Source organism: Mesitornis unicolor, unplaced genomic scaffold, assembly GCF_000695765.1.
Source record: "Mesitornis unicolor isolate BGI_N332 unplaced genomic scaffold, ASM69576v1 scaffold786, whole genome shotgun sequence".
In the NCBI taxonomy this organism is placed as follows: domain Eukaryota; kingdom Metazoa; phylum Chordata; class Aves; order Mesitornithiformes; family Mesitornithidae; genus Mesitornis; species Mesitornis unicolor.
In genome coordinates this window covers 638-13505 of record NW_010191462.1, presented here as the reverse complement: position 1 = coordinate 13505, position 12868 = coordinate 638, and the positions used below count along the sequence as shown (strand labels likewise).

Genomic DNA, 12868 nt, shown 5'->3' with positions numbered 1-12868 from the left:
GGGGAGGCCTAGGGCATGAACATCACCATTAACTATCCACAGCTCCGTTACAGCAGAGCCAGAACAGGTTCTGTAAGACTGGTGATGATAAAGCTTTTCACACAGTAAAGGCCTAATATGTGTCTAGAGATTAATTGCCATGAGGATTTCAGGCACTTATTGAGCTGGTTTGTAATTTGCATGAAGTTTGAAACCCAGGGCTATACAGCTCAGTACACAGGCATGAACGCTTGATCTTTAAAACCAAAGCCATGGAAGCACCAAGGGACAGGAGTATACTATTTGGGAAGTGTAGTTTATGATTAGCTAGTTGCTTTAAGTATGTGTGTTAAGTTACAGCAAAAGGGACTGGCAGGAGGGAAAAAGGAATAGGAGAAGGAAACAAGACAGTAAGTAGTCAGAGCATATCTCTGGGGGAAAAAAACAGCAACAAACTCACTTAAACTGGAGGGAGAAGGCTAAATTATTAAATTGCCTGTTATATGCTCTATGAAGTTACATGACAGTTGTTGCTAAGGCTCACCAAGCACTGACATGGTAGATGACATGCATCTTTTTGAGAAGCTCAATAGTTGGAACATCACCCAACACTTCAGTACATCTCATCATCAGCTCTGTGATAGTAGTTTTACTGAGGAACTTCATTAAGTGGGAGGAGAGATCTGCTTTTGTCAGTAGAAAGTGAGCAGTGTTATTACTTAACCTCTCTCCCTGGACCTTTACACACTGTACACCTACTGGTAACAGTGGAAAGTGTTTGGTAGAGCACTTAGATTCTTCAAATTCTAGTGAAAAGACAACACGCTCAGCACACGAAAGAACTACTCTATTGGTAGAAGCAGCATTATCCTTTTCCACAATACGCATAAATACCAACATAACAAAATAAATGTATTTATCAAAACTAAGTGAACAAAAAACCACACCAAGATGAGACACAGTAGAAGAATTTGAAGTCTTAGGTAATGACAGTATTTTCTTTCTACTCCTCTTCACAGGGAATGCCTACTCCAAAGTCAGGTTATTTCACAAGCATTTTGAGGAATCCTCTTTTCTCTGACATCCTAGAGAGTATAAATTCAGAAAAGAGAGCCCAAACAGAAAATGAAAATTAAAAGGGAAACAGGGAAACTCAAGATGTAGCGGTTCCTTCATGAGATAGAGCTTACGCTAAGATTTTAAGAGAGTTGCTTGACCCACAGATCAGACCACCCTCCCGTTTAAACCGTACCAATCAAACCTGTCAGAATGCACCGCTTCCTTAGGACAACATCATCATTCATGCACCTTTTTAATGGTATCTTTCTCCCGTGGAAGAAGAGAAGAGGTTGATTGTATCAACTAAGTTACTATCAGGGTAGCCACAGGCTTGAAGAGTTGTGTTGTCTTTCATCAATTCTTGAATACACAAGTCTGCCAAGTAACTTTAAAATAGTCATACTGCTTACAGCAATCAAAATGTGAAGGAAAGTAATTAAAATGAGAGAGTCTGTGTTTTCTCAAAGAATCTAAGACAACTAAAAGAAAGACATCCATCTCGGTGGTTGCACCAAGGAAGACTAATGCAGAAATTGATTTATATTTTCCTTCTTAAACAAAATAAACATAGAAACACAGAAGTACATACAAATAGCCAAAGAAATATTACAGATAAGGGCTTCCCCCATCCTCTTCTCACAGTGTAAAACAGTCCTTTCCATGTAACAACTAAGTCAAAAGCATATGCCACTGAAAAGAAAACTTCATAGACAAACTCTTGATAATGAGGTAAGACTTGCTGTCTCTTAGGGAGGAGTGATTTGCTGCGAGGGCAGTACAACTCACAGCTCAACAGCAATGTTCTGTAAACAATAAAACTAAATGCCTCCCTCTGTGCCTTGTGGTTGCCTACAGCTGCTGCTTTCCTACCCTGCCAACAGGACATCTCACTGATTCAGACAGCAGCACTCCAGAAGCAGCAGGGATTCCTCTCTGCTGCTGAGAAGAGCTGCATGTGTTTCTGAAGTCACTGCTAATAACTTCTGGGTGCGCTGCTTCTCAATTATAAAACTCTTTATGCAAAAGCCTGAAGGGGGAACAAACCAAAGACACTATATGAGAAGAGCACTAGCTAAGGAATTCCAGAAGATTTCATCTTCTCCATCCCTAACAGAAAATGAGTAACAACAACAGAGCAAATGAATGGCCAGCAGCTCAGCTTCAGATGCATTTAAGCACTTAAGGCTGACAGGGTCTGTAACCCACCCTTTGTTACCTTTACTGCCAGAGGCCTGGGATGACTCTAGCTGCTGTATGAAATTTCAGAGGAAAACCCACATGTTCTCAAATAGCTTGGGCCATTCCCTCTGCTGCCTGAATTCAGGGAAGCTGATGTACACATTTAAACATATTATTCACTAAGGAAAGGGCAGTGATGCATACAAACTATTACATTACACCGAGTAGGTCACAAGCAATCATGGAAGCCTAGGTTTTATATGTCAACAATCTAGCATAACGGCAGTTTATTCTCTCACAATCCCAATTTTGTTTGAGAGATCAAGCTTCTGTACATTCATTTAAAAAATAAGGTCCTTCTTCCAAATGCTGCTAGTTCTCAGCTCCAGCCTCTTCACAGAGTCTCTCCTTCCAGATGTCCAGTCCACTCATCCAGCTGTAGTCAACCAAACACCACTAGGTCACCTCTGGGCAGCACACAGGCAAAGGAGCCTGCAGTAACAGTGTTTAAGTAATGTAGTACTTTTTATTGTACATGAAAGCTCAAGAATCCTCCTCAGAGTCCTCACTGTCACAACTGTTCATCGACAAGATCGAGTAGATGGAAGAAATGACACTGCTGTCATTGTCTGTTGCTGGTTTCACCAAAAAATTCTGTTTCTCTGCATTCAAAACACACAGACACAAAAGTTAGAAGTGACCACTGTACCCGCAAACACTGCTAAGTTACTAATTATCTTTGAAACTTACAGCCTTTCACTGTCAATTTGCAAAAGGTCTTTCAAGCTGCAGGGCATAGACTTTTTTCCTTTCAAAAGGGGTTTGTTTGTTTCCTTAAGTGTCTTATATGCCTTTTCTTGTTAAGATAGCACAGATGAGAAGGAGACGTTCTCCATCCCTTCACTGGCAATGGAAGTGGCTAACTATTACAGTGCATTGCCAGGGAAGGAAGAAAATGGGGTAAGCAGCCCTCAAATAAGTAGTGATAATTCAGGACACATAGGGCTCCATCAAAACCTCCATATATTTAAGAGTGCAGGCTGTCCTACTGGTGCTCATTCTACTAAGGCTCTTGGAAAGGCTTCATGGGAAGCTCAGTCAGCCACTTGCATAATTTCTTTCAGCTGGTATCTTCTTAGGAATTCATATTAAATAGACACATGGTTATCTTCATTTCAATCAAAATGTTTTTATTACTGAATAAAGAGACCACACAGAAACAATTCATCCTTGCTCCTAAAGTGTGTCATGATGAAGCTAAATTACTTCCTACTAATAGTCATTTATATAATTAGAGCATCTCTTGCATATGAAGATAGGCTACAAGCTTATTTCCCTTTTCTTCAAACATGAAAACCACTGGTTTGCCACACACAAATGAAGGCACCACTTCATCTAATCACCACTAGCTACCTGATGAGACAGTTCAATAGTGCTATGGTGCACTCTGCAGATGTGTGTATTGCACAAGAGCAGTATCAGTTCTGCAGAGGTGACAAATCACGGAGCTGCACTGGGCAGCCTCTGAGCAGTGTAGCATTTCCTGTGGGAATCAGACTGAGTTAGTTAAAGAGGCGCTAATTTCACGTTTGAACTAATTCTGCTTAGCAACATTCTGTCACCACAGAGAACCTGAAACGTTTCAGAAGCACTTTTAGTTAGGTAAAATGCTTGACACTTTGCAAAATGAAGGATCATGCACTCACCTCTGTGAGTGGAAAACAAGACAATTACTTAAGGGAACACAGCTATAGAAATTTGTTAAGGGGCAGCAGGAAAGACAACAACAAAAAAAAGACTTCTACATTTTAGCACCTAGATACCAACGTCAAGTGTTCTAGAAACAGATTTGGAAGAGGGAAGCACAACAGAAATACCCCATACTGGAGTTTTACTTAAAGCCACCACTGTCATGCACAGTCTTTTAGCTACAACTAGGCAAGAGGTTATGCATTTATGCTGCAGTGGCTTTAATTCCACAAAAACTAACATGGCAAAGCAACTGCCAGTTGCGCCATACACTTACATGACACACCAATGTTCCCTTCAGAGATTTCCTACGTACATCTAGCACACAGGATTCAGAGTTTCTCATCAGGCACTGCTCTGCTGAGTTTTCACAATGATGTAGTCAATAGTTTAATCAAAAGGTGCCTGGTAAATTTTTAGAGGCCCATTCCATATATTTATAATTATTATCTAAATATTCTCACTAAATATAGAGAATTATCTATATATTTATTTAGTGGTCACTTTGAGACAGCATAACGTTCAGCACAGTTAAGTTGTCCCACTCAATGGTGAACTTCCTACCAAAGTATTTGTAAAAATTTTAATACATTTTATTTTACTGTGCAGTAAAGCTAGTTATAACACCAGAACTCAAAATTAATTTTCTAGTGTTGCTGCTGCATTCCCTAAGCATCTTCTTGGTATATAGGTGCCAAAGAAAGTTGTACAAAATAGATGGAATGAGAGATTGTACTCATCATGCCACATCCACCCACCTCTCACCTTTCCGCTCTCTGATAAGGGTCAGGCGATGCTCTTTCATTTCCACATCCAGTTTTTCTACCATCCTGTCAATGCAGTTATCCAACACCAGAGAGCGCGTCTTTGATTTGATCTCCTGCCTGCAGATCGGGCACTCCACTTTACGTTTTGTCCACTCATTGATACAGTAGGAGCAGAAGCTGTGCGCACAGTTCAGAGTGACCGCCTGTGAAATTCCAGGGAAGGAGACTTATCAGAGCATGCTCACACAAGCATTGCCAAGAAAAAAAGTACTGAAGTCGGAAAACCAATAGATGAAAACTTCCTTTAAGGGAAGGGGGAAGCCCAAAGCCCCTTTTTTTAGCCTTTGTAGGGGTTACATACAAAAACTCTCCCATAACAGAGTGCAGACAAGTTTTAAAAGTTGATTAATGGATCCACCATAGATCACAGCAAGGCAGAAACACAGACAAAAATACTTAATTCTATTATAAGTTTCTCCAATTTGAAACAGGACAAATTATGGAAAAACACAGATACTGCAGAATAGCATCTTAAATTACTGAGAAACCAGAAATTAAAATTTCAACTAGCTCTTAAGTCATTATAACAAGGCTAACATATCAGGTTTCCTGCAGTAGAAATGAACATAATGAAACTGAACTTCTAGCAAAACACAAACAGAAATAACAATCTACATTTAAGACATAGCCTATCACTTCTAGAATCAAATGAAAGCAGGCCAATTTATTAAATAAAAAGTTTATTTGAACAACAGAAACAGTTCAGGACTTGGCTGAACACTGCACCTCTCTTCCTTTACTAACCTCTTCCTATATCTAAACCTGAAGCAGTTCAACCCTAGTCAACTTAAAGCAATGTTCACTACAAAATGATTCTTCTTCAAGCAGGCTGGCAGCAGCAGCTCAGAGCACCAGTTCAAAAACAGCCAAAACTGCTGCAAGTCTATATGCATTTTAGGATTAAGCACTCATCTCTGTGCAGGTAGAGACATTAAAGCTGAACTTGCTTCCCAGAAGAGTTAGGGCAGACAGAATGGGTTTCTGGACCAACCCTTACCCCACAACTCACTGTGGATTTTTTGGGACTATTAAACTAGTGAAGTAAAGAAATAAACTTGATTGTTGCTTTAATAGAACTTTGGAAAGCTTCCCAAGTCTTTTCTGTACTGGGAAACACATACCAGTTTAAACATACCTCGATGAAGTGTTCAGAACAGATTGTGCACTGCAACTCATTCTCCAACACATCATTCATCTGATTCAACACCTCTTCTTTTTGGGCTCTCACCTTTTCCTTCTCCTCCTAGTGGAAAAGTACATATGTATCAACAAAGTCATGCATCAACAAAGAACAAGGTTTTACTCAGTATAATAATGAGAGGAAGTGCATGTGCAGAGGAAGGTAGTACAAGTAGAAAACCATAAACTGGGAAGTCTCCACATATCAAGCCTGTGTCTATTATATACCCAGATCCGTAACCTCTCTATTCTTTGTTGTCATGGCAGTGTGAGAATATTCCCACTCACTGCAGAGAGCTCCCAGGCGAGAACAGCAGCCATTTACAAAATTCCCTTCAGCCTAAAGAAACTACCAGCTGAATCAATCTTTTCAGAATCTCTTTCAACCTCTTCCTGGCATGACTTTGGCTTAAATCAACAGAACAATTCTTTCAATGGCTGATGTAAAGAGCAAAACACCCAGCACGCAAAGTATCTCAACTATTAAAAAAGGAAGCATAAAAATTTAAAATATTTACTTGCATTCAACTGACCAGTATTTTTTTTTGCTTGAAGTTAAATTAAGCTTGTAGGTATTTGCTCTATCTTCTAAAAACAGAGAAAATCTTCCAATTGAAGCTATACTTGAAACAGCAACAGAGTTGCAAAGACAACATAAAAAAACCCAAAACAACAACAAACCATGAAGTAAACAGCCGGAGGTGGATAATGCTATAATTTCCAAGAGTAAGACACAGGAAAGGATCTCCTTAATTGTCTTCCACTCGTCACCTTGTATCAAGGGCAGGAAGAAGTGTGCCTTATCTCATGCATTATTCAAATTCCATGTTGTTTCAGTCCCACACTCCCTTGTAGGACTGCTGGAACACTACAGTTTTACTTGATTGCACTCTAACTGAAAATGAAGCACTAAACTTGTCAAACTTTTTTTTTTCTTTTTCTTTTATTTGAAAAAAGGGTGGAATGGGCCCACTTCTCCTGAATAACACTGTTCAGGTGCTCTGGGCTTTCTTTATAAGCGCAAAAGATCTAGTAATGACTGTTCAACACTACTTTATGAACAGGGCAAGGTGTCTCCCCCAGCCCTGGAAACTAGAGTCAGCTGCCACCTCAAAATACAGGAGTTCTTCACTATAGGAGGCAAAGTACAGTCAAGACAAATGTTAAATAAACTATCTTCCCTGCTGCAGCATATCACACTTCTCTTATGAATAAAGCTGAGAATTCAGTTATTCCTTACCTTGGTTTTTTCCAGTTCTTTATTCTTGGCTCGAATTATCTCCTCAAAATCTTTCTTACTACGGCTCAGTTCTTCCATCAAAGCGTGATGCTGTAACAATACCATCCCAGAAATTGTAACAGTGCCATTATCAGCTATTCTATTAAATATACAAGGCCATGACCATGAGGTTCAGCATACTCATTTCTCCTAATCTCCTCCTAAAAGGACAACACATGTCTATAGAAATTGGAGTATTAAGGCAGTTTAGCCTTAACTTACAATTGGAACATAGTGCCAGTTATTTACAACCTTCCCAATGTCATGGCACTTCTTATTCCCTCTCTCAGATTTCCTTCAATTCAGTTAGGTTTTACAGTCAACGTTTTGAGTGCACCTGAGACATCTGAGTAACAAGCCGTATTTGACACCTAAGGATCACAAGAACCTGTCACTGTATGCAGGGTTCCCTTAAGCTATTTTCAGACCAGCTTTCCCAAAGGAAGCTGAGCTGAAGTTCAAGCCTTCTACCAAGAGGTAACACCACTAAGAAAGACAAATATCTGAGATACACAGTTAGACCAAATCTAGACTCATAACTACTTGCCTCTTGGAGGACCTGGGCCAGTTGCTCCTTCAGATTCTCTTCCCCATGTTGCAGCTTTAGTCCCTGAGTAAAAAAAGAAACAAAATAAAACAAAACACAAGACCTTTTTGCTGGAAGAAAACTGTTAGAGAAAAAAGGAAAAAAAAATACTTGAAGAAAGTAGAGGACCAAAGAAAATACTACTTTGCACACTTTCTTTGGAGGATATGCTTAAAGAAACAATACTGGTTTTCAAGAAAACCTGAGATGTCCCACTCTAGTGTTAAATGTGTACAACAGATATTAGAGCTATCATTTACTGTCAAGAGTTAAAATTGACATGTCATTTGCAGTTAACGTACTTGGAATATCTCCATGTTACTTTAGCCGCAAAGGAGCCAGCACGTTCATAGCAGGACAGAGGTCAGCAACAACTTCAGCATGAGAAAAAACTACAACTCTATCTTTGGGCACATTCAAAGAGGTCAGATGTACCTACAGCTCCAGCTGAACTTCCCCTTGTGCTTAAGCACACAACTCCAGACTTTCTGTACTTCTGATACAGGTATCTTGCCTTTAGCAGCAGACTTTAAAGGAAGTAACTGATAAATTATGAAACTTACTCCAAGATTAATTCTTACTTGCTTTAAACCAGTTTTTGAGCAAAGTCAAATGTAAGACTTCAGTTTGTAACCTAAAAAAAGCTATTTATCAACATTCACATACTGTTCGAACACACAGATTACAAGAAAAGGTTTTCAGAAAGTATGGGGAAAAAGAAAAGTCTCTGTCCCTCCTGAGATTAAGACATACAACAATTCACCTGATGGGAAACAGAATGGATTTACCATGCTAAGTGGGCATTAATTCAACCACATACTAGAGAGAAATTCACACCTGAGGTGAATACTTTTCAACTTGTCCTCTCTGGAACCACAGAAGATCAGACAAAGATTTTTGATTTTATTTTTTTTTTAATTGAAAAACACGGGGGTTTTTTGCTAACTGAAGTGCTTTGCTATCTTGCTGTAATGAATCTGTTTGTAACAAAAAAAAATAAAAATAAAAAAAATATTGCACCCTTTTCCGAACTCCCCATGCAGCCCTATCCCTTCTGTCACTGCACTTTCTTTTGGTACACATGCCTGGAAGAGAAATACTTCCACGATAGTTTTAACAGGAGTAATGCACACAAACATTATTTGTGTTACTGTATGGTTCAAGATCCTATTTTGGATCAATGTATTGTATCAGGCATTCCATAAAAATGAAAAGACACAGGCCAAAAATACTACCAGCATTATACCTCTAGCTTCTGCTGCTCTTTAGAGAATGTCCTCTCCAGCTCTTCCACCTGCTGCTGATGATGCTCTTGTTCTGTGCACAGCCGGTCCTGCAACTCCCGCAGCTCCTGCTCCATTGCCTGGATCTCCTTCTGAGCACACTTCCTGCGCTTCTGCTTCACATTCAAAACTGCTGTCTGCTTCTCCTGCACTTTGACCTTTAGCTTCATTATATCTACCAGAGTTTTCCTCAGCATTTCTAAGCCAGTCCATGACTCTGCAAGACCAGAGCTTTCCTGGTCCTTACAGCGGACAGACACAGCTTTTTCAGACTGCACAGGGCTACTATACACTGGATCACTATCTTCCTTGCTTGGTCCGGGAGAAGGCAGCTTGATGTCCATCTTCTCTGTCAACTGTCTGGCCTCTTCTACCCTCCCACATGATCTACCCAAATTGTCACAAGACATTCTGTCTCTTTTGGATCTGGAGTTTGAAGGGCCTTCTGCTCCAGATGTCTCCGACTCCTCCAAACTAAATTTACGTTTAGTTCTTGAACTCTTAGCTTTCCCTAGGTCATTTCTTTGGGCTAAAAAGGGTCTGATTTTCTCCCATTCCTCTTTAATTACTTCATACTCATATTCAGCAGTCTCTTTGTTTTCCAAAGGCACTCCCAACTGGATATGGTCTCCTTCAGTGATAGGATACACTTTCGAGGGATCCAAGCGCTGTTTGTTAAGCCAGACTCCATTTAGACTCTGCAAATGAACAGAGAATCAGCAAAATTTAATATGCAGTTACAGAGTCCTCTTCAAGTTATTTCTGGCAACTGTAAACATATCCAGCCTCTTCAGTGGTTGGATATTGTGGCCACCTATGTAAATAAACCTTGCAATATCCTATTTATTGGCTTACTGTCTCATTTATTACAGTTACTGCATGATATTATTTACCATGCATTATGCCTGCATTACAGATTTTGTATACAAGCACTAAGAACAATATTATTATATGCACTTGTGCAGAAGGAAAAGAATGAACTCTGTGGTGAAAAAAACTGCCTAAATTCTTCAGAGGAAATAAGAACTAACCAACAGAAGGAAAAGACTCTGCAATAGATCATTGTCAAGAACACAGAATACTGCAGCAATTATTCTTGACAATTAATGTCACCTGAAACCCAATAAGAAACTAGAAAATAAAAAGGAGCAGAGTTTATACTGCTTAAAGAACAAAAGAGACAGTTCTCCATAAATACAAGGAGAATATAAACAAGAAGGAGAATGCTATTCTAATGTTCAAAGCAGAAAGAGGGTTTTTAAATTAGGCACTAGCTCAAGAAATAGTTATGAAAGCCAGCAAAACTGATCTGTGCTCAAGATGAACTGCAGAATCGTTAACAACTGACATATCTCAAAGAGGTCCAATAAAACAACTTGACAAAATGGTAGCAGTGATAACACGCAGGAAGTCTCTGTACCTTGTTATCCTTAACAGTCCACTGCCCCTCTGCATTTTGCTGGAAAATACAGTGCTTACGAGAGATCATCAAGGGACAGGTTTTTGACACCAGCTGGTACGTCAGATCTAATCCTCTGCCTACAGTTACCTAAAAATAAAGTAGTTTAGTAACTACAATCAGCAACAACATGGTGAATTCCATTTATGTCATTTCAATTTAAGTACAGCAGAAATCTATCTAGATTAGCATCTTACAGCCATTTCAAAAGAGTTTGGGATAAATTGTTTTGCATTTCTATTGAAGAGCGGATAGAAAATAGAAACGTACAAAGTTTGAAATAGTCTCTTTATCTTCCAGTGAGGAAAATTTTATTGCTCTAAGGCAGGTTACAGCCTTGGTTTCATGGAAATCCTCCTCAGCAGCAAAGCTGCTCAAAGACACTCTCAATCCATCCATGTCCCACCTTAGTCATTACCTAAGCAAACACAATTTCTTCAAACCGGTGTAACTGTTTGTGGGTCTTATTCTTACCCTCTTTTATCCCTAGCTGCATCTGTTCACTTGTCTGTGAACAGGAAAAACGCAGGAAGAAATAGCCCAGAAAAATACCATCAAAAAAATGCACATGTAACCATGCTCTAAATGCACAATACTTCTGTAAATCATACCGTTAATCTTATGGCTCAGAAACTAAGCTACATGCAGTTCACAACCAGTAGTGAAAGTGATCTAAATAATCTGATTAGACTCTAATAGCATCTTCTGGAAGAAGGGACATAATTTAATTGTACCATTTCACAGTATCTTATTAAATCTGATCTAATTGCAGACTGCCATTTAAAGGACAGTTCTGCTCTCCCTCCCTCCACTGCCTCCTTTGCAAGATCTGACAATCATACACACTTCTCTTATTCATTTGTGCATTGCATAAGTTTTCAGTCAGCTTATCGTGTCATTAGACAACTGCATGGATCCAATGTAACACAGCAGGAACACAGCCAGAAAAAGCAGGACAAACACCTTTTAGCAGAAGCCCACAGTTAAATCAGATGAAGAACGTTATAAAAGCGCACTCTTAGTTTTTATGCCTTAGATGAAGGCTGCCCTTCTTTTCTCCTGCAATCTCAACTTGTATGTGTGACACCTTCCAATCCCTGTAAGATGGCAAGATGCTGCAGTAAAGAAAATTTCATCCACTACACATTACCTGAGCAGGTCTCATCTTGAGTTGAAAGCAAGAACGAGGACTCCCACATCATAACTAAATGCAAGTAAGCAAACCAAGATCATGAAAGCAAATTTAACCACATTTGGTCCTCACTTCTTAAATGCTTCATACATACTAGCATTCTGCCAACAGGGATTGCCTATGTCAGAAGTATAGAGACTCGGGCAGATCAGAGTCACAGAATGGTTTGAGTTGGAAGGGACCTTAAAGATCATCCAGTCCAACCTCCCTGCCATGAGCAGGGACACCTTCTTCTAGACCAGGCTGCTCAAAGCCCTTTCCAACCTGGCCTTGAACATTTCCAGGGAGGAGGCATCCACAACTTCCCCGGGCAACCTGTGCCAGCGTCTCACTACTCTGAGAGTGAAGAATTTCTTCCTAACATCTAGTGTAAATTTACCCTCTTCCAGTTTAAAGCCATTCCCCCTTGTTCCATCACTACACACCCTGGTAAAAAGTCCCTCCCCAGATTTCCTGTAGGCCCCACTCAGGTACTGGAAGGCTGCTATAATGTCTACCCAGAGCCTTCTCTCCTCCAGCCCACCCTGCACACAGAACAGAAATGGCCAACCCATGTGGGCTATTGCTAGCACCTGACCACTTAGGGTCAGTTACAAAACCTCTTTCTGATCAAGCTCATTAAGCAAACTGCAGCAAGGGGCTGAGATGTTACCACCCCCACACCTCAGCATTGCAGCCTGGCCCAAATACTTAAATCCTCAGAGAAAGCAGCCTGTGCTACAGTTCTGGACTGTGGCCTGGCACGCCTGCAGTACAGGGATGCCATCAGACCCCGGTTGCCTGTCACAAGGGCTGGAGAGCTCTGCAGCCAGCCAGAATGACAACACTTTAAAAGATATTCTCTGCACATCGAGCAGAGCCCTGGCTGCAAGATTTGTAGGTGTATTAACCCAAGTCTTTCACTGAGCATACCTGCATACTCCCTGGCCTAAAAATCCATGTAGTAACAAATCCATGTATTTGCTTGAGGAGCTGCCTAGATAAGTTACGAGGGGTACCTTTTGCAATGTGTAAGCACAAAGGAACAAGGCATAGCACAAACCCACAACACCTGACTGCCTGCTTCCAACCCCCCAGCACGGCAACCCTCACAGAGG

General features: G+C 40.3%; 1 protein-coding gene across 1 annotated transcript; it reads right to left on the bottom strand.

Annotated features, from left to right (window-relative positions):
• Positions 1-2597: 2597 nt before the first annotated feature.
• On the bottom strand, positions 2598-10663 carry RNF8 (ring finger protein 8, E3 ubiquitin protein ligase). The gene is made up of 7 exons (XM_010186726.1): positions 10541-10663; positions 9084-9818; positions 7799-7861; positions 7213-7302; positions 5929-6036; positions 4732-4936; positions 2598-2879 (listed from the first exon to the last, which is right to left on the bottom strand). Exons 1-7 carry the CDS (start codon positions 10607-10609, stop codon positions 2761-2763), a joined length of 1389 nt encoding a protein of 462 aa, XP_010185028.1. The 5' UTR covers positions 10610-10663; the 3' UTR covers positions 2598-2760.
• Positions 10664-12868: the final 2205 nt, after the last annotated feature.